The sequence below is a fragment of the Podarcis tiliguerta genome (assembly GCF_965153285.1).
Source record: "Podarcis tiliguerta genome assembly, chromosome: 12".
Lineage (NCBI taxonomy): Eukaryota > Metazoa > Chordata > Lepidosauria > Squamata > Lacertidae > Podarcis > Podarcis tiliguerta.
This window is the reverse complement of record NC_139545.1, coordinates 491,390-513,620: the sequence shown is the minus strand read 5'-3', so window position 1 is coordinate 513,620 and position 22,231 is coordinate 491,390. Positions and strand designations below refer to the sequence as shown.

The 22,231-nt window shown below is 44.4% G+C and overlaps 1 protein-coding gene and 1 long non-coding RNA gene across 5 annotated transcripts in view; one reads left to right on the top strand and one right to left on the bottom strand.

Moving 5' to 3' along the window:
* ADCY1 (adenylate cyclase 1) overlaps positions 1–22,231 on the bottom strand; it is a 182,014-nt gene that overhangs the window by 24,366 nt on the left and 135,417 nt on the right. For all 3 annotated transcript variants that reach the window (XR_014503857.1, XR_014503858.1, XM_083407024.1), the window contains exons 8-14: positions 16,506–16,661; positions 7,273–7,467; positions 5,949–6,046; positions 5,133–5,217; positions 4,131–4,220; positions 1,383–1,639; positions 539–665 (exon numbers count right to left, since the gene is read on the bottom strand). Coding sequence is in view for 1 of the 3 variants with exons in the window: in XM_083407024.1 (XP_083263150.1) it covers positions 539–665; positions 1,383–1,639; positions 4,131–4,220; positions 5,133–5,217; positions 5,949–6,046; positions 7,273–7,467; positions 16,506–16,661 (1,008 nt within the window). In the remaining 2 variants the exon portion in view is untranslated. The remainder of the gene's footprint in view (positions 1–538; positions 666–1,382; positions 1,640–4,130; positions 4,221–5,132; positions 5,218–5,948; positions 6,047–7,272; positions 7,468–16,505; positions 16,662–22,231) is intronic.
* Positions 1–22,231, top strand: part of LOC310661322 — a 29,660-nt gene that overhangs the window by 2,815 nt on the left and 4,614 nt on the right. Inside the window, exon 2 of one of the 2 annotated variants that reach the window (XR_014503900.1) lies at positions 225–399. The exons of the other annotated variant lie outside the window; for it this stretch is intronic. This is a non-coding gene — a long non-coding RNA (uncharacterized lncRNA). The remainder of the gene's footprint in view (positions 1–224; positions 400–22,231) is intronic. 2 annotated transcript variants of the gene reach the window in all.

The following is a 22,231-nucleotide window of genomic DNA, read 5'->3' as shown; positions in this document are numbered from 1 at the left end:
GCATGTTCAGCAATGAAAGTGTGTCATACTGAGTAAATGGGCAAAACCAACTATGTTGAATAGGACTGGAAACAAAGGATCAAGAATAAAAGTGGTCACTCGCAGGTGAGCAAAAACCAGCACAGTTACTGTTTGGAAATGACACAAAGCGCGAGTGCAGGACTTGACGAAGCAGAAGACCAACATTCATGGAAACCTAATCAAAACAAATCCCCTCTTGACAGCCTGGAGGGCAACTGACTAGGCCTGTGGGGAAGAAAGGAGCAGCGGGAGGCTCGGCTGGAGCTGAGGCTGCTGGCAGAGGACAGGCTCTCAAATGGCGGGAGCGAGAGGGAAAGGAAGGCAAAGCTAAGCTACCTGGGAAGATAACTTGGGGCTGGCATGCAACTACTCACACAGGTACAGTCTATGTTTATTGCCACATTTCCACACCCATTCTTGCTAAATTAAATGGTTTTTTATAGCCTTGTATACAATAAGAGGCAACAGAAAAGAGGACCTTGACATTGTGCTTTAGAAAGGCGAAAAGTTTCCTTGCCTGCATAGCCCAGAGGTAGTCGAGACGTAGCTTCAAATCCACCTGCCTGGAATGAAGTGCCAAAGCACAGGAAAACAGCAAAATGGCCAAGATGGGTTCATAGCCACGAATATAAAAAGAGCCACCCCTTTAGAAAGAAAGAAAATGTGCACATAAGCTTTCCTTTTCTTTTACAAAAAAACCCAGTCATTTTCAAAAAGTGCTTGAAAACAACGAACCTCCATGAAATCCTTTGTACACTACAAGTCTTGAATCCCAACCATCTTAGAGGGAGGAAGCAGTGGCAGCCGCCATCAAAGAAGGCAATGGCTGGTCTTTCTAGATTTGTGGAGAAGGGAGCAAGAGTCTCCTCACTTCTCACAAGTGCACCTGCCTCTCTCCTGATTCCTCTACTGTCATCTTTCGCTTATGCTAGGTTGAAATGCAGGATGAAGGAAACGAGGAGCTGCACTGAAGTCTTTTACTTCAACAATAATACCAGCTTATAGCAGTGCTGGAGGCAGATACCAGACACACAAAACCATTATTAAGACTATCTAAAGAGTGTCATCAGTATAAAGGTGCTTTGCATAGTTAATACATGAAACAGAGAGCTGCTTTGCACCAAGGACCTTACAACCCCAATTTAGACAGAGCATGGGAAGAGGAGAGAGGCCAGGGCAAATGCAGTTTGCATTGATGTGAACTTTGTTTTGGTTATGAATGAGGACTCTGCACTTAAAGGCTACTTTAGGCCTGTACTTCAACATCTCCCACATACATTAGAACCTCTACTTTGCACTGAAGGTGTGGGGGCAAAATATGAAAACAACAAAACTCTTCCTTAATTATGCAATGAACTTACCCCACTGCTTTTCTGTATCCGCTGAGTTCCAAAATGACTATGTACAAAATTGTAACAAAAAGCAGGAGGATCATTTTTGGCAAGGAAGATACGCGTAGAAATATTGCCAGGGTCAGAGTCCCCACAACGCAGGAGAGAAATGCATAATGGGCTGCATCGCATGGAAGTTCACTCATTGTCTTATTTGTCCCACCCAAAGAAATGATAACTATGGAGCTGCTGGAATTAGTACTCCAAACCCAAGGCATACATCCAACCTAAGGGAGAAACGGAGTTGAGAGCTGAATGAAAAGTTTCAACAGTGAATGTTCACACAAACACACATGTCCTCCATTTGATGACAACAGCATTAGGGGTGAATCTAGAAGTGATGCTAAATGTGTCATTTGCTATCAAGTCTTTTTAAAAAACAGGTAAATTTCTATACAACCTTTCACCTGAGGATCACAAGGCAGTTTACAATATAAAAACACAAAAATACATAACATGGTAGCAGACAAAAATAAAAGTTTTTATGGACAGTTTAAAAGTCCATAGATTGTTTAATTAGCCAAATGCCTGGGAGAAGAGGAATGTTTTCACCTAAACATATGTAGCAAAGAAGCCAGATGAGCCTCCCTGGGGAAAGCATTCCACAAACGGGGAGCCACTGCAGAAAAGGCCCGTTCTCATGTTGCTGCACTCCGGACCCCAGAAGGGCCTCAGAGGATGACCACATCCTGTTTATTTCTTTAATGGAGGACATTCACACCGTTGGATGAAAATCAAGAAGAATTTAATTAATAGATTACAGTCATTTGTGAAGCAGAACATTTGGAACAAGATCCTCCAAGTTCCTCCATTGCTTTTATAAAACTATGAGCCCTTCAATTCACAAACAAATTTGGGAAATGTAGTGACTGGCTGCACAGGATGATGAACTGCACTCCACCACAAAGGTGAGATGTATCCGTGTTTCAGACTTCCAGGTGCCACCGGAATGGCAGATGGAGCATGAGCCTGTTCTCTCTGACAAGCTTGATCTCCACTAGGGTATGTTGTTGTTGTTTAGTCGTTTAGTTGTGTCCGACTCTTCGTGACCCCCTGGACCAGAGCACGTCAGGCACTCCTGTCTTCCACTGCCTCCCGAAGTTTGGTCAAACTCATGCTGGTAGCTTCGAGAACACTGTCCAACCATCTTGTCCTCTGTCGTCCCCTTCTCCTTGTGCCCTCCATCTTTCCCAACATCAGGGTCTTTTCCAGGGAGTCTTCTCTTCCCATGAGTTGGCCAAAGTCTTGGAGCCTCAGCTTCAGGATCTGTCCTTCCAGTGAGCACTCAGGGCTGATTTCCTTAAGAATGGATAGGTTTGATCTTCTTGCAGTCTATGGGACTCTCAAGAGTCTCCTCCAGCACCATAATTCAAAAGCATCAATTCTTCGGCGATCAGCCTTCTTTATGGTCCAGCTCTCACTTCCATACATCACTACTGGGAAAACCATGGCTTTAACTATACGGACCTTTGTTGGCAAGGTGATGTCTCTGCTTTTAAAAATGCTGTCTAGGTTTGTCATTGCTTTTCTCCCAAGAAGCAGGCGTCTTTTAATTTCGTGGCTGCTGTCACCATCTGCAGTGATCATGGAGCCCAAGATCATGGGAATAGGGAAGTCCAAAGGTGATTAGATGATCACCAGGGCTAGCTGGCTAAATTAGTTCTATTTGGGCCAGTGAGGAGACCAGGGGAGAATTAGCTGTGAGATCCCAGAGCGAGTAATCTTCATAAAAAGGGGATGGGGAAGAAGGAAGGGGAATAAAAGATCAGGCTAAATTCAGATTAAAGGCCAGGCAGAATAGCTCTGTCTTACAGGCCCTGTGGAAGGAAGATCAATCCTGCAGGGCCCTGGTCTCCTGGGACAGAGCATTCCACCAGTTTGGAGCCGTCACTGAGAAGGCCCTGGCCCTGGTGGAGGATAGTCTGACTTCCTTAGGGGCCAGGACCTCTAAACTATGATTATTCATGGACCTTAAGGTCCTCTGCGGGGCAGACCAGGAGAGAACCTCTGTTCTATGTTTGTGAAGCAACCAAACAAAAAAACCCTTCCGTAATCACTTGCAATACCCACCACAGAGGCAGAATCCCCAGTATTTATGACTCAAGGTCAGTAACATGCAGCAAAATCGACTGATTGATTGATTGATTGATTGGTTGATTTAATTGATATACCACCCTTCATCATAAGATCACATGGCAGTGCCCACAATAAAATGCAGGATAATGTGGAGACGTTTGACTGTGCTGCTTCAGGCTACAGAGTTGCATGCTTATGCGCTTCCCATGAAATAAGCTCCTTATGTACAGAAAAACAGCAAGTCAGGATGAAAGCCTGGCATCATGCTAGTTTTCTACTTGTAGGGAATCTTCTTCCATGGTGAAGCATTCAAAAGCTTGCAGTGCGCACTTCCATGTGAAATGACACAGTCCGGGAAAAACATTACAACCAGATTTTGCTGCATATATAAACTGATTCTTAGCAGCAAAAGCCAAAGTGAGAAATAAAATGTAGAATGATTTAGCTTTCTTGGACTTAGAAGAATATAGGTTTTCAGTTTCAAAAAGACACATCAATTATAGTCAGCTGTTTATATGATAAGGCAATTATATATGAGGGGGTTAGCATGCTAATGGAAATGATCTCAATGACTTAAATCAGAGCAAACTGAGGGGATGGCATGTCTCTCCATGAATTAGACAACCATTCCTATACACTCACCACACAGCCTTGTGCCACTGAATAAATTAATATTACAATAAAAACACATAAAATCGTTCGAATTTGTATTGTCAGGCACCCTGGAAAACACTGAAAGACAAAAACAATAGTCTCTGTTAATTCAAAAACAAGGTAGGTATGTTATTTATAAAATAGTAAAAAACCAACAAAAAATGAAACTGATATCTTACATTTCATTTGGCGCAATAAAATTTGTTTGTTGTGCATTCACAAAATATATCTTCACATTCAAGCAAGCTAATTCTTATTTCAGCAGACTCCTATTCATAATAAGTTCGACAGGCTAAGCATTAGCAATTCATTCTCCCACTTGGAAAAGGAGTCTGGGGGAAAGCCTCATGACTGTGATTAAAAAACAAACCAGCTAATTTAAGTCTGCAGTAAAACTGTAAAGGGTGAATGCAAGAATGTTGGGAAGGGAAGTTTCAAGGGGGGAGGGGGAGCAGGGAAGGTGGTGTCAGTGGGGAAAAGTAAGTGCGGGTGGAGGTTGCCTGCATGTGTGCATGCATGCATGGGGCTGGGATGAAGAGGGACTGCAGTTGTGGCTTTGCCCACCCAATCTTGCTGCCAAAGATGGCTCCACCTTGCCATAAAAGGGATGCCACATTTCTCCAAAGCAGAAGGAGGCTCCAGAGGCAACCTTGATAGCAGGTAAGGGGAACCTTTGGCTTTCCAGATGTTGCTAAACTACAACTCTCATCAGACCGAGCAAGCATGGCCAATGATCAGGGATGATGGGAGTTGTAGTTCAGCAACATTGGGCTAGCCAAAGCTTCCCCTGACCTGCTATCAAGGTTGCCTCTGGAGCCTCCTTCTGCTTTGGAGAAATGTGAAACATTACTTATATAAGCCTTGCACTGTGTTAGGTGCTGTACACTAATCAAATTAAACAGGTTCCTGCCTGACGGAGATATGACATGATGCAATGCTTAGTAAGTCTCTTGCGATGATCAAGAGGCCACGGCATTTGAGATCACTTACTTGTACTCGGGTGACATGCAGGTACATGATACATGCCACCAGGAAGCATATGCAGAACACCAGAAGGACAAGCACAATGGTACTCCTAGGAGGAACACGCAAAAGCCGAGTCATTGAACATACAGAAAACCACCACCTCCTCACTGGAACTTGGCAGATGGATTCTGGTTAACTACTGTATCAAGCATTTTCCCTTCTTGTGCAAGCAAGAGACACAGGCTAGGTACACCCTAGGGGATTAATGTGCATGTGGCTCATTCTTTCTGTGTGTGCCTTTTCCCACCTTCATCCACAGAAAAGTGCTTTAAATTATATGACTCTGAAATCAATCTGCCCATGTTACCTGTCCATGTGGGTGGTGCTTGGTGAGATGCATTTATATTGTATGTTGTCTCCTCCTTTAATATTCCCTGACCCCCATAAATTGTGTAAATCTGAGATAGGTTTTTCTCCCTCCCACATAATACTACAACCAGGGGCCATCCAATGAAGACAGACAAAAGAAAGTAATTCTTCATTAATTACAAAGAGAAACTATGGGATTCACTAGTGGGGGCCACCAATAGAGATAGCTTGGAGAGGCTCTTAGACCAACGCAAGGTGGGGCAAGACGATCCATCGATCCTAGTCCTGGTGGATCTGGGTTACTGGGGTGGGGGAGGGGGATCCAGTTCTGAACCTGCTCTTTTGATTGGGGGATGGGGTAGAATGTAAGAAATAAAGTTTTCTAATGAATCCAATGTTTGCCCAAGACACTCCGATTTCATTAAAAAGATTTACTTGGCATTTAATTTAAAACACTGAGAAAGCACTTACTGTGGGATTATTAAAAGGTAGACAAGGCCAAATAAGGCAGCTAGAATCAGTGACAAGACGACAGCACTGGTGAAATATTCATCCTGAAGCTGGTGATACTGTGAATGAGGTGGGAAAAAGAGGCATAAATACAATTATTGACCCATATCCATCACACCTCCTGGTTCTGAAGACAGAAATACAAGCATGCACAGCAGTAATCTGTAAGTGTGCTCGCCAGATTTGCCCCTGATGACCACATCATTTCTTTCTGAGTTTTCAAAGTCAGTGTATGGTCAGGAAAAGTAGCCAGAGTGCTTGCAAATCCAGCATGAGCTTCCTCCCCACCTCCCTTCAAAATTTGGAGCTGGGGAGGAAGTGTGCTGACCAAACACTGTTAGAGTGGTGGGTCTGGCCCTCCTTCCCCAGCTCAGAAATGGAACCGGGAAAGATTGGAGGGGCCTCATCCTGAGACTTGGAGGTATTAGAACCAGTCTTTTTTTTCAGCCTCAGCATAGTTCCATCATCTCTCAGGTGGGTGCCATTGCAGGAAAACACTCCCTCAGCTGCGTCTTGCCTTTACGTACTTCTGAGATCCAAGTCAAAATGGAAACTGGCCAGTGTGTGAAAGTCCACACTTTTTGTAAGATTGGTGACTCCACCTAGTTCCTAGCTGCTCCTAGCCAGGACTGGTCAATCTACAGGGCGGCACCAATTCATATTTCCTTTTCTTGAACCCCTCTCCCATGTAGCGGTGGTGGGCTTTAAGCTTTCCAGGCAGGCCTCTACCATTGCACACAAGCACGTTTGCGCAAGGGCCCTACTGTGCTGAATCAAAGAGAACGAGGGAGGAGGGGGCACCCCAAAACCAGCTGCTCTAGCACAGGGCACTCATATATTTACAAAACACTTTTTATATTTTTTAAAAAATACAAAGCTTTATACAATACTAAAAATAAAACCGACCTGAACACAAGGGGGGGAAGCATCACTACATAGTGGGAAAAAAGCAAAACAACCAATAGAATCCAGGTAACCTGCAGGAAGAGGAGCGCCTTCTGATTTTCAGTGTTTGAAAGGAACAAATTATGCATTTAGACATAATGGGAAACTTGGGTTTCTTCCTTTGTGCAAGCTGTACACTTCGTCCCTTTGCATGCGAATGAGGAGGGAAGAGGACTTGGGCCAATATATTGACAAAGGCTCCATGAAAAAGGGAGCCAATACTTCATTAAAAAAATAGGAAAATGAAACCTTAAATGGGGAAAAAAGCAAGCAAGCAAGCAAGCAAGCGGTAGTTTCTCTTTTTATTTGACTGATAAACTTAGTAAAAAGCCTCACTTACTTTTTGCTCACGCTCAATCTGTTTGTACCTCAGGGTGAAAAAATGTAGGTCTGCCATCTCCGACTCAGTTTGCCGGGCCTCTATTAAACGGCCAATGTATCGATTCACTCGAGTTCCAGGAGTGTTGTACACAACATTTGTAGAAAAAGAGGAACGGTTCCTGAGTTTTTCTGATGCTGTCCTCAATGCCCTCCTCTGTGGCAAAACCAGAAAACAGCAGGGTAAGCTTTTTTATATAAAAAAAGTTTTCACGAAAGATTTCTTGTACGTATTACAAAATAACCAAATAAACAAGGAAAAGTGCATACAGTGTCTCCATTTTCAGTTCCCAGAGTCATTTTCACAGTTTGTTTACATTTGGTGTAAAACACTCTTGTCATAGGCAGTGTTGTGGTTGGAAAAAGAGAGGGCAAAGGAGAATGATATTTCATTCTATTGTGTGGTGTTTGTGCAGGGTTTTTGTGTCAGCGCTACATAAGTAGGGAGAGAGAGAGGTTGGTTGTGTGTGGTTGGTTGCAGTGTAGTTTGTTTGTGAGCATGTGGGGAGGGGGGTGTTGGGTCAGAGTAGCCATACTGATTCGTATGCTTTTGGGGAGTAGGATTGCCATACATCTGGGAATTCCTGGACATGTCCTATTTTGGGGTCCTAAATGCCCATCTGGGAGGAGGGGGGATTTTACATGTTAAAGCAAATGCCCTGGATTTGGGGTTAAATTGGGGGGGGGGGCATGGCTCTGGTACAGGCTCGGGCTCAGCAGCGGCAGAGGTCTATCAGGCGATTGCCAACAACTTTTTGTGTCTGTATTTTTATCCCTTGAAATATGGCAACCCTAGGTTTTTTAGGGGGTAGGGGGAGGTCATTGTCTTGTTGTGCTATATATGTGAGAATGAAAAGCCACACCCTGGAGAAGACATCCATCCTTCTTTGCTTGTCCTCATGCTATTTTAAATTTGTTGGTTAACGTTTCTGGTAGGACAGTTTTCTTCTTCTTCTTCTTCTTCTTCTTCTTCAACAACAATTTAGTATTTATACCCCACCCATCTGGCTGGGTTTCCCCAGCCACTCTGGGCGGCTCCCAACAGAATATTAAAAACACAATAAAAGATCAAACATTAAAAACTTCTCTAAACAGGGCTGATTTCAGGTGTCTTCTAAAAGTCAGATAGCTGTTTATGGCATGCGCCACTACTCTGCCTGGTTCCCTGTAACCTCACTTCTCACAGTGAGAGGACCACCAGAAGGCGCTCAGTGCTAAACCTCAGGGTCTGGGCTGAATAATGGGGGTGGAGATGCTCCTTCAGGTATACTGAGCCAAGGCCATTTAGGGCTTTAAAGCTCAGCACTAACACTTTGAATTGTGCTTGGAAAAGTACTAGGAGCCAATGTAGGTCTTTAAGGACCAGTGTTATATGGTCTCGGTGGCCACTCCCAGTCACCAGTCTAGCTGCCTAATTCTGGATTAGTTGTAGTTTCCAGGTCACCTTCAAAGGTAGAGCACATTGCAGTAGTCCAAGCGGGAGATAACTAAAGCATGCACCACTCTGGTGAGACAGTCTATGGGCAGGTAGGTTCTCAGCTGGTGTGCCAGATGAAGCTGGTAGACAGCTGCCCTGGACACATGCACCTCCATGGACAGCTGTGAGTCCAAAATGACTCCCAGGCTGCGCACCTGATCCTTCAGGGGCATAGTTGCCCCATTCAGGACCAGGGAGTCCCCCACAACCACCAGCCCCCTGTCCCCCCAAAACCGTACTTCTGCCTTGACAAGATTCAACCTCAATCTGTTAGCTGCCCTCCATCCTCCAACCACCTCCAGACACTCACACAGGATCTTCACCGCCTTTACTGGTTCTGATTTAAAAGAGAGGTAGAGCTGGGTATCATCCGCATACTGATGAACACCCAGCCCAAACCCTCTGATGATCTCTCCCAGTGGCTTCATATAGATGTTACAAAGCATGGAGAGGACGAAACCCTGAGGCACCCCACAAGTGAGAGCCCAGGGGTCTGAGCACTCACCCCCCCACACTTTCTGGACATGGCCCAGGAGGAAGGAGCGGAAACACTGTATAACAGTGCCAAAAGCTCCCAGCTCCCCTAGACAGTCCAGAAGGATGTCATGGTCAAGGATATCAGAGTCCGCTGAGAGATCCAACAGAACTAGAAAACTAGCCCTACCTAGCAGAAATAGGAAACTAGTCCCTAGCCTGCAGGAAATCATCGACCAGCGTGACCAGGGCAGTTTCACTCTCATGATTGGAAGGGATCCAGATGGTCTGCATCCTATAGACATGCCTAGAGTTGTTCAGCAACCACCCGCTCAATCACCATGCCCAAGAATGGAAGTTGGCCATATTGGCCAGGTCCAAATATGTTTTTTAAAGAAGTGGTTTAATAACCGCCTCTTTCAGTGGGTCTGGGAAGGCTCCCTCATGGAGGGAAGCATTCACCACCCCGCGAAGCCCATCGCCCAGCCCTTCCCGGCTAGCTTTTATAAGCCAGGATGGGCAAGGATCAAGGAGACAAGTGGTTGGTTTCACTCGTCCAAGCAGCCTGTCCACATCCTCGGGGGTAACAGATTGGAATTGATCCCACACAACAGGACAGGACTCTAGCACTCTCCCACCCCGGCCCTGCTTCCATGGTGGAGTCTACCTCTTTCCGAAGCTGAGCAAATTTATCTGCAAAAAACTTTGCAAAATCATTGCAGGATATCTAGGGGTCCTTACGGGGCCCCAATGGCAAAGGTGGTTCCGTTAAATTATGAACCACCCGAAAGAGTCTCCTGCTGCTGTTTTCTGCACATGCAATAGAGGCGGTGAAGAAGGTCCTCTTTGCCGTCCCCATCACCACTTGGTAGGCTCAACGTTGAACTCTATCCCATGTCCGGTCAGATTCAGAATGAGTTATCCACCGGCACTCTAACTGTCTCAGCGATTGTTTCATTGCCCTCAGATCTGGGGGAAACCACAGGGCTGTCTGGGCTCCATGCAATTGGAGAGGGCGCTTCAGAGCCAAATAGTCAATAGCCCTGGTTAACTCCACATTCCAGCTGGGCACCAGGGAATCAGCTGAAAGGCCATGAACATGGGATAAAATATCCCCTACCACTCTCTGGAAACCATTTGGATCCATTAAGTGGTGGGGGTGGACCATCTGAATAGGTCCCACCTCCCTGCAGAGGGGAAGGGTTGCAGAGAAGTCTAGTTGCACCAAGAAGTGATCTGACTATGGCACTTTTTTGTTTCACTTTTACTTAGTGTCAGATCACCCACATCCATAGAGGTGAACACCAGGTCCAAGGCTTGTCCATGGCTATGAGTTGGGCCAGACTTATTCAGGGACAGCCCTATGGAGGCCATGCTTTCCACAAAGTCCCGGGCGGCCCCTTGTAAGGTTGTGTCAGCATGGATGTTAAAATCCCCTAGGACAGCCAAACTAGGTGTCTCCAGGAGAACATCCGCCACGAGCTGAAGCAGCTTGGCCAGGGAATCCTTGGTGCAGCCGGGACGTCGGTACACCAAAAGGAATCCTATACTGCCCCTATTGCCCATCTTCCAGAAAACTGGGTCTTCCCAATAGGACGCCTGGTGTAAGGTAATGGGCCCTAAAAATCACTGCAACCCCCCCTCCCTGCCCATATGACCTGGGCTGCTGTGTGTACAAGAAACCTGGTGGACAAACAGCAGTAAGAACAGGCCCATCTGCTTCATCCAACCAAGTGTCTGTTATACATGATAGGTCAAGTCCTCCATCCATGATCAAGTTGTGGATGGCAGTGGTCTTAGTAATCACTGACCTGGCATTACACAGCAGCACCTTCAGGTCATGTGGGTTTCCCTTGCTGATTCCAGTATCCTTCTGGTCAAGACCAGACCCGGAGTCAGGGATAGTCTTCAAACAACTGCTAAACCTGCCTCCTCGGGAATGACATCATCTGGTCTTAGCGTAACTCTTCCTCCTACCCGTGATCACTGAGACTGGGTGTCCCAGTGCATCCCCCCCTCCCCTGTGGAACCTGCCCCAGACATTCTGTTGCTGGGGCCCACTCCCAGGCAGCCCTGACCCTCTCCTCTTGAGAACAGAATGCAAACTATAAAATAAAACAATAGAAACTAATTAAAAAACAACAATAATTTACAACTATACTAAACTTGCCCCAACTAAACGTTCACCTTACCCCCAACAAACAAAAAAACCCCAAATTTAAAATGCCACAGATTAAAAACTATTTAATAGCATTTAAAAGCATTTTTGACATTCGCCCCACTTTGTTCCAGTCAGTCTGGGCTCTTCGGAACTCACAGCAGGGCAATGTCTCTCTGGCCTCCCAGGAGCCTCTGAAGTAGAGCTGGGTGAGTCTGGTCTCTGCCCCCTAGGCCAGGTGGAAAGGGCCTTGCAGGGAGCGGCCTTCAAAACCCACAGCCATACATTTTGGTACCAGCAAGGTACATTCTTAACTTATCCATTAATCACCTTAAACAATGTATTCGAACATACAGCACATACATTTTATCCTAGCAGCAAAAAGACACAATTCTGCTGGCTTCTCAGATACCTGAACAACATATGGAATGACAAAATGCTCTGAGGAGTGGTGGTGTGTCATGGGAGCGACTTTTTATTAATGAACCTGAGACCAACAATGCACCCCAAAAATCTATCTGAAGACGTGAGGTGGAGGGGGAAATGGCTGGCTTTCAGGCAGTGGCCATCTGCAACTTCTCTAGTCTAATGAAATTTTATTTTTTAAAAGGTTACATGAATAAATGGGCATGTACACAGAGCACTTCTCTATGTATAAGCATCACTTTAGGGTGTCTCCAAGGTAGCCTTGCTGTGGCTTCAGCTCAGCATGCAGACAGACCCAGGTTCTGTCCCTGGAATCTGCTGGTAAAGCTGGGAAGATCCCCAGTCGGAAACTCCAGAGAGCTGTTGCCAATACTGAGATAGATTGATCCAGGGTGTGCCTTGGGAGAAAGAAGCTTCCTATGTTTGAGCTTTTGGAGGTGGTTTGTCAGACCCCCAACCCCAAAATATCCATTTGTAACTTTATTTTTAGATTTACTTATGATTCATGTGGAAATTATTCAAATTTGGTTGTACTTTTTCATGTGTTTTACTTATTGTTTATGATTGGTTCTGTTGTGCTTGTTATTATGTAAATGTTTTCATGTTGCCACTTTGAGCATGGTTTTACCCAGTGCTTTTTTTTTCTTAAAAAAATGTTTTTTTTCTTGACGCAAGAAAATCACCATTTTATAGTTCAAATCGGGGAAACTAAATACAGTAAATGGACAAAGTACAAAGATTCACAAAATGTTTAGGGGTATGTGTACCCCTGCATACTGCCAGCAAAAAGCAGTGGTTTTACCCGTGGAAAGGCACCATACAAATAAGATGATGATGACTAAATTTGTAAAACCGTGCTGCTTTATATGCCGTGCAGCCCTTTCTGGCACAGCTCTTCTCCTCAAATGAGGGCAGGTTGTCAGTCCCATGCTGGAGGCAACCACAAAATGCCTGACAGCTGAACTTAGGACTCCTTCCGGCAATTCATTCAGTAATGAAGGCAGAGAGTGGCCTGCATGGCACATTTCTTAATGGAGGAAATAATAATCTGGCCACCAGGGTAATTTAGAATTAGTGCATGGATTGGGTGCAGCCCAGGGACATGTGGAGGGATCAGCACAACTGCTCCATTTCTTGAAAACTCCATGTCAGTTAGGGAAAGGAACAGATCACATAGTTTTCTGCAATGACATTGGGGGGGGGGGAGTGTGTGTGGGGGAGACAGAAGTGTAAATTTAGGGCTGAAGATGTTCAAATCAGGACTCTTTCACCCTCTGTTTCAGCCAGAGACTGAAAACTGCAGATGTGCTTTAGAAATAACAGTGAAATGAGCTTTTTTCTTATGGAGCAACCATGGAACAGCATCATCTAGTGGCAAAGAATATATTGTACAGTGGTACCTCGGGTTAAGAACTTAATTCGTTCTGGACGTCTTTACCTGAAACTGTTCTTAACCTGAGTGAAATATACTCAGAGTCTAGAGTGGATTTCATGCTCTTTATTCAGCTCATATTGGTGAGGAGGAATGAAAGTTCCCCCAAAGTATCTGCTTTATATACATTATATACACAATGGGCTACACGTGATTGGCTAATTCCAGAATTCTCCTGTAAGCCAATCAGGTTGTGGATTCACTTCCATCTGGAGCTGGATTGGGTGGCTCCTGCAGACCAATCATACTGCTGCATTGTTCAAGGACCAATCAGACTGCTGCATTCTGAATCCTATTGTTCTGGGACCAATCAGACTGCTGCATTTTGGATCCTATTCAACTCAGTACAGAACACTGAGGTACCACTTCAGCTAATGGGGCCACCTGCTGCCGCCATGCCGCCATCCGGTGATTTCTGTTCTCATCTTGAAGCAAAGTTCTTAACCCGAGGTACTATTTCTGGGTTTGCAGAGTCTGTAACCTGAAATGTTTGTAACCTGAAGCATCTGAAACCCAAGGTACCACTGTACTTTATTTAATGCAACCCAGGGCTCACCCAAACATCCTTGTGTGGCACGTTTCTGGGCGCAGCTCTGCAGTTTGAAGCTCTGTCCAGGAGCCAGGACCATCTTAACTGTTGGCTCTAGTGGCGCAAGGCAGAGCCGAGTTCGCCCCCGAATTGCAGCAGAAGAGCCATACTCTTAGGGGCGCCAAGCTCCGGCGGCTGAAGCCGCCGTGCTCCCCAGCTGTGGGGAGGAACGGCATGAGCCGCCAATGCGTCCCCTTCCCTGCTCTGTTTTCCCTTGCCGTCCATGTCCCATCCTGGAAGCTGGAGATTCTATGCTGACATTGGGCGTTAGTGTATTGGATACGGCATTTTCTTTCTTTCTCTGTCTCTCCCTCTCTCCCCACTTCTCTTTTCCTTTCCTTTTCAGAAGTGGGTGAAAATGGGAGCGAGGCTTCTGTTTGCACTCTAGTGTAAGTTTCATTGGCATCCTGTTTGTGAGGCAACAGAAGGGGTGCCGAGACTCGGGAAGATTTACCGCCAGGGTATTGAGTGGAGTGGGTAGATGCCTACATTAAAATAAAATAAAAATAAATAAGGATCAATGTAGGAGAGGATGCGAAAATTATAGGAAGCACCTGCAGTTTTCTGATAATCATTGAAGAGCAACTGAAGTCCTAGAAAGTAAGGCCCACTGTAGGACTTACTTACGAGTAACAAGCCTAGATAGGGCTGAGCTGTTTGATTTGACAAAAAGGCAGGAGGGTGGGAAGCTAACCCTTAGCAGTCTCAATTGGAGCTTACTCCCAGGTAAATGTGCATATTTCTGGACAGGAGTGCTAAGGATAGCACTGTTAGGCTGCAGCAGAGGATTGCAGCATAACAGTTTAAGCCTACTTAGAAGTAAGCACTGCTGAGTGCAATGGACCTTACTCCTAGAGAAGTAGGTGTACAATTCTGGAGTGGAGCGCCACTGATTTCAATAGAGCTTTTCCAAACTGTGTAAGAACTGTGAGGCTTGTAGAGAAATCACATCTTGCAGGTCAGCTGGTTGGCTTTCTGTTGCAAATGGAATGTGGCTATCTCTGAGTTTGTTTGTTTTTAAACATATTATTTATTTTTATTTATTTCATGAAATTTCTATACCAAGTGATTGTAACTGCCCTGCCCCGCCCCCCCAAAACACCCCAAGGCAGTTTACAGAAAGAATAATACAACGAAATTATTAGTGAAAACAATTAAAACATCCAAAGAATTGGAAGCAGCAATAAACTAAGAACACATCAGCATTCTCAATATCTGCGTAAACAAAAATGTTTTTAGCAGGCGGCAAAAGGAGTACAATGAAAGCCCCTTTTCAACAGAACCCATCAAAGCAACTCACCACTCTGACTTCAGAAGCAGATTATAAGAAAAATAGTTGTAATCTTTTGTATTGTTAACCTGTTTTAGGCTGTAAAACTTAACAGGGCTTTCCTCATTTAGCTATTTGCTTGAAATATTTTCAGCCCCCCCCCCCTTCTTCACAAGGGACCCCAGGGTGGGGTGCAGTAGCTCCATTTGAAAAATAATAACTATCAGCACAATATAAACAGCACTCTTGCATCTGCCCACAAGACAGGATTTTAGGTAGCTCTGAATTTCACAGGTTCCTTGTAGCTCTGGATGCGGGGGGGGGGGGGGTCCTGCCTTAAGAAGATCTCCCTGGGCTCAGTAGTTAAAAAACTATTACACTGGCAGTGGCCCCTTTGGGGACAAAGCACTAGAAAGAGTGGCAACAGTCCAGGTTCAGGCTTGCTTGGAGGAAACTTGGATACATTCTAGTCTGGCTTCAGGGCTGGCCATGCCACTGAACCTGCCTTAGTAGCCATGGTTGATGACAGTTGTTGGGAGAAAGATAGGTGGAATGTGACCCTGCTTGATCCCCTTCATTGACTGGCAGTTTTCAGTACCATGGTATCCTTTTGGAGCATCTCAGGGAGGTGGGGGTTGGGAACCCTGTGCTTCAGTTGCTCTGCTCCTACCTCCAGGGCCATTTCCAGAAAGTAGATATGGGAGGCTGAGCACCATGGGAGTTGTCCTGTTGTGCTCAGCAGGGTTTCATCTTGTTCACTAAAGCAGTGGGTGGTGGCGGCAGTGTAAGTTACCAACATCTGAAAAGAACCGTGTTTCTTTTGCTGGGTGGGTGGAGGTTTATTGTTATGAGAAAGTGACCCTCCAAAATTAATAATTTGGAAATGAGTCACTAGGTGCAGACCGGTACTCTAGCAGTTTTTACTTCTGTTTATAGATAGTCCTACAGTCCTTTAAATATCTCCAAAAGACATCTGTGCTGATCATGGAATCATATACTATGATCTTTTGGTAATACAGTATACAAATACTGTAATCAAAATTTATTTGCTTAACCCATCAATCACCTAAATGGCACCACCTGACCTTGGTACGTCACTGAGGATGGCACACTTCTGATTTCTCTTTGGGAAGGGGCAAAAGTGTGCAATCTGCGTGCTGCTTTCCCTGGCGTGATCGGTGGTATGTTTTTAGCAGCATGAGACTCCCAACTTTGGGGGGCGCCGGGCAGAGCTTTGCACCACGGTGCCACATATGCTAAAGATGGCCCTACCAGGAGTACCTTTTTTTAAAAAAAGGCCCCAGTGAAATGGGAGGTGAGGGCAGATACCACACATTTTGACAAATGACCTTGCTTTGCCATACGCTACCTTGTCGTCGTCTTCACAAGTCATCACATTGGAGAAAGGGATCTCAGCTTTGAACATTTTACGACAATGCATAAGTTGAACCAGCAGATAACACACAGTCTTGAACTTCATTCTTTTGGCAGGCTTTATGTCAGAGAGAATGAGACCAGGAAATATCTGTAAGGATAATAATATAAATATATACCTTAGAATAATTAAATATATAAGCAGCTGTAGTTAATGCATTACAATCAGAATAAAAGTTGGATAGGTTTAATGAACACAAAACAAATATTTGTGACACATACCTTGGGTTTTCATAAAAGAGCAAAATAAAACCATAAAAGATCACAGGGAAGTTCACAACATAAAAATACAAAATGCCCATCGGCAGGAGCCCCCCTATGCCCCCAATAAATGGAAAAGCAATAAATCCCCTCACTTCTTTGACAATCAACTTCAACTGCATTTCCAACTGTATTTCCCTAAAAATCCCAACATGCCAAGAGACAGATAATAACATTGGGCTATGCTGCAGGCCTGCCATATGCCAGGGTGGTGAACCTCCCCCCTTGGGCCAAAGCCATATCTGCCCCACCTCTCATGGGCCAAATGTGACAGGCGAGTGGGGCAACCTTGCTCCAGGATCACAAAGGGGGCTACACCAAAAGCCCTGCCAAGACAGAACCTGATGCACACCCGGTGCCTCACATTGGTGGCAAAATGCCTTGTGTTGACCCAGCTGCTGAAATTTCACTGCCGGCACAGTTGCCAATACAAAGCTGACTAAATCTTCTTCTTCTTCTTCGGCAATCCCTCGTAGCCAAGTAAGATTGTCTTCCATAAACACGGTTTTAACCATGTGTCCGTAAGTGACTGTGGAGGCCAATTCTGGATCCATCATTCTTCCACAGTGGGGACATTGGTTTCTGGGCGGGAGTTGATCACGGTGTGGATTTGCCAAGCGTGCCTTCCTCTTAGCACATTTCTCCCTTGTGTCCTGAGTTTGAGTGTCTTCAGAGCCCATGACACCTTTGGTAAAGGCTGTTCTCCAACTGGAGCACTCGCAGGCCAGTGTTTCCCAGTTGTCAGTGTTTATACTACATTGTTTTAGATTTGCCTTGAGACAGTCTTTAAACCTCTTTTGTTGACCACCAGCATTACACTTTCCATTTTTAAGCTCGGAATGGAGTAGTTGCTTTGGAAGATGATGATCAGGCATCTGCACAACATGACCACTCCAACGAAGTTGATGTTGAAGAATCATTGCTTCAACACTGGTGATCTTTGCTTCTTCCAGTACACTGATATTAGTTCACCTGTCTTCCCAAGTGATGTGTAAAATTTTTCAGAGACACCGTTGATGGAATCTTTCGAGGAGTTGGAGATGGTGTTTATAAGTGGACTTCCTATAAGCACTTTCTGATGAACCTACCAAAGTCAGTCATGGGAACTAGTTCATTTAGAGCAGCACTGCCAGTTCTAAGTAGAAGAAGCTCTCCAAGGACTCAAGAGATCTTGCCCAGTCCTGTTCCCCATCACCCTCTAACTGGGAATGCCTTGGTTTGTAGCTTCACACAAATCATGTAAAGTCTTTGTCCATACAAAAACGCTGCATATATTAGCCTGCTGCTGTGTATACAGTTGTGATTGCGGAGTTTTATGGGGAACTTCTACAATTGTTTTATTGTTTAAATTTTGAGTTAATTTTGATGTGGTTAAATTTGTTACTAGAAGCTGCCTTGAGCTTGGTTTTATCACAGAAAGGTGTCATATATATGGCCAGATAAATGGGATCTCCCACCAACTTATAACCCCTCTCCATAGACAGGATCCTGTGCAAAGAAATAACTCCATTAAAGTGAGAGGGGTCCAAAACCAGCCTCTCCCAGTCTGAGGTCCTGTAGATGTTTGGGAGTGCATTTCCCATCGGCCTCAGCCATCATTGTCAAAGTTCAGCATCAGGTTCAGCACCAACAGGCCTCAAATAAAATATTTAAAAGTGGTGAATATTTTAGAATCTGTCCTCATTTAAAAGTGTAAATGGTACATGAAAAAGCTTTTATACATTATTGTGTTCACTCTAGATTTAATGAGCCAGCCTTGATGAAGGAGCTTGTTGTCAAAGCAGATTAGAAGAAAATGGGGTGTTACATATAATCCTCCTTTAAAGCAATTGCAGGGCTTGGAAATGGAACACATTCCCAGCCATCTGTTGCTGCTAACGTTGAGTTTCATTCTTGCTGTCTTGCTGAAGCCAGTTCATGTTAATATCAAAAAGAACAATGCACTGAGAATACAGTGATTTGGCCACATTTCAACATTTAGAGGCTCATGGGAAAATAATGCTCTATTAAATCAGCAAGAAATGTGAATGTTCAGACCATGGCTGCTGTGTCTTACTCAATATAAAGGAAAAACAGTTCAGTCTCCTACTTCTCGTGATATGATGAGGTAGAAGAATACACTGGTCAACAACAAATTTGTTGTCTGCTTTTTTCAGTTGATTTAGGACGAATCTGATGTGCTGAATCCAAAAATCACATTGGTTTTGCTCAATCAGGTCAAGTTTTTGAGCTATGGCACATGTCTTTTTTATGTTTTTGTTCACATGTATGCTTGTGTGGAGCATTTTAGAAGAAGTTGGTAGGGGTAAAATGCCATGTTGAACAATTGTTTTGATTGGAAATGATTATTTTAATGACAAGAAGTATTCAGGTCCGATAGTTCTGGGTGATTATGTCGAAAAGGGATCAGTTTGAAGTCATAAAACCTCGAAATCTTCCATAAATTGGTGCGGCAAAGCATAAAGTTGGGGGATCAAAACTAAGTTAATCCTGATCTTCTATCAGCACGCTGTCCTGTAGCTCATTGTGATGAAATTCCAGTGCCTATCTTCGGAGAACTTCCTGACATTAGTGACGAAGATGCCTCCAGTGTTAAAGGACATGAAGAAGAAGAAGTGGTTCTTGAAGATGATGCTCCACATCCATTTTTCCAAAAGGAGTTGAATGATCTAGTTCGCGACCTCAGCTTGTCAAAGGACTCTGCCGAACTGTTGGCATCCAGATTGAAGGAAAAAAACCTCCTCTCTGACAGTGTTCGCATCAGCTTCTTCCACAACAGGCATCAAGAGTACCTCCGTTTTTTCTCGGAAGAGAAGGACTTCGTGCACTGTGCAGATATTGCGCAGCTTCTGCTCAAGCTTGGAGTGCCACAGTACAAACCCAAAGATTGGAGACTGTTCATTGACAGCAGCAAGCGATCACTGAAATGTGTTATGCTACACAACAGCAACCAGTTTGCCTCTATACCCCTGGCTCCCTCGAGTACACTGAAGGAGAACTATGAAGCGGTGAAGTATGTGCTGGAGAAAATTGGTTATGATCAGCATAAGTGGTTTATTTGTGTTGACCTGAAGATGGTGAACTTTTTGTTGGGACAACAGTCTGGCTTCACCAAGTACCCATGTTTTCTGTGCATGTGGGATAGTAGGAACCGTGCTCAGCATTACACAAAGAAGGACTGGCCTGTGCGGGAGGAATTGGTGCCTTGCAAAAAAAGGAACGTCATCAACGACCCTCTGGTGGACAGAGACAGAATACTCTTCCCACCGCTGCACATCAAGCTCGGCTTAATCAAGCAGTTCACCAAGGCTCTGGACAAGAATGGTGACTGCTTCACTTACTTGTGCCAGGCTTTTCCAGGATTGACCATGAAGAAGTTGAAAGCTGGCATCTTTGATGGTCCTCAGATCCGTCAGCTCATCAGAGATCCAGAGTTCGGAAACTCAATGAACGAAGTGGAACTGGAAGCGTGGAAGTCATTTGTTCTAGTAGTGAAGAACTTTCTTGGCAACAGTAAGGCCAGAAACTACGCAGAACTTGTCAACAACATGCTGACTGCTTTCAGAAACCTGGGCTGCAACATGAGCGTCAAGATGCACTACCTATTTTCACATATGGACTGGTTTCCTGAGAACCTGGGTTCAATGAGTGACGAGCAGGGGGAGAGATTCTATCAGGACATGAAAGAGATGGAGACCAGGTATCAGGGTCGCTGGGACGCAGTCACGATGGCTGACTACTGTTGGACTCTGAAGAGAGACCTCCCTGCCGCTGAGCATTCCAGGAGTTCCAAGAAATGGAAGTTCAAGCCCTGAAGTTTGAAAAATGGTGAAGCAACATGCAATTTACGTGTACTTACCTTTATCAATGCCCACCATTCAGTTTACAGTAAACCTGACCTGATGGAGAGAAACGGATGCCATTTCCTGATTCAGCAGTGCAAAAATACCCTAAATCAGTTGTAGAAATCTAGACAACATTCAAAAAGTAAAAAATTGTTGCCCATTAAAACAGATTACATAGAAAAACTAAGGAAGTTTGGAAATCAGTCCGCAAATGAAAAATAACTATGAAAAGTCTTGGTGCACCGGAATGCACTGCTAAGTGACACAATGACTGATCTAAGGCTCAGTGGAAAAGCAACAGACCAGTAGAATTCAGGCAGCATCCTGCCTTGCCAGCTTCCCAGATACTCCATTGATGCATCCCAGAGATCTAATGCTGTTAGCCAAGCTGCAAAGGAACACCTGTCACTTCAATAAATCAGTTGCTGACACAATAATGGAGAGGCTGCTCTTTGCTTTTATGCAGTGATGATAGATGATAGCAGCAGCTCCTCTCTGGGTGGGGTGTGCATTCCTCAGAAATAGGAAGAAGACATCAGCTCTTTGACCCGTGCACAATTAACAAACATGGGGCTTGGTGATGTCTTCTCATGGTCCATCCTAAGCTATTTCCTTCAGCCCCAACACCATTCGGTCTCTTTGTCTTCCTTCTTTCCATGGGTTTCTTGTGGCTCCCTTATTCTTCAAGTCTCTTCTGCTTCTGTCTTTAATAATGTTTTTTATTAATTTTAACATATAAATTATAAAATGTACCACAAAACGTATCACTTATACAATCTTTTTGGACTTCCATCAGCACCTCTGATGATCCACCATTTTAACCACTTCTTATGCATTTCTTAACTTTATATTGCCTTTACATCTCTTAACAAATCATCCTCCCCCTTATCCATTTTTACAATACTTCTAATAATACTCCTCACAAAACTTCTTGCAACCCTACAAACGTCATCTGTTCTTCACAATTACTTTTCAAATAATCCGTAAATTTACTCCATTCTTTCGTGAATTTCTGGTCCCGCCGGTTTCGAATCCTTCCTGTTAGTTTATCTAATTCTGCATAGTCCATTAACTTCATCCTCCATTCTTCAATCGACGGTAACTCTTCTTGCTTCCATTTTTGGGCCAATAATATCCTTGCTGCTGTTATTGCATATAAGAAGAGCTTACATTCCTTTCTATTTATATCACTCCCCACAACGCCCAATGAAATGCTTCTGGTTTCTTTATAAATGTATATTTCAACATTTTTTTCAACTCATTATATATCATCTCCCAGAAGCATTTCACCTTTTTACATTCCCACCACATGTGATAAAATGTTCCCTCTTTTTCTTTACATTTCCAACATTTATTACTGACTTTATACATTTTTGCTAACTTAACAGGTGTAATATACCATCTATACATCATTTTCATCACCTCTTCTGCTTTTGTCATTTGCCTCTGAGACCCCAACAATAACAGGCATATAATTCCACAAGAATCATTAGCCCGAACACAGCTTTGTACAGGCCCATCTGCTTATGCCAGTAGTGGCCAAACCCAGCCCTCC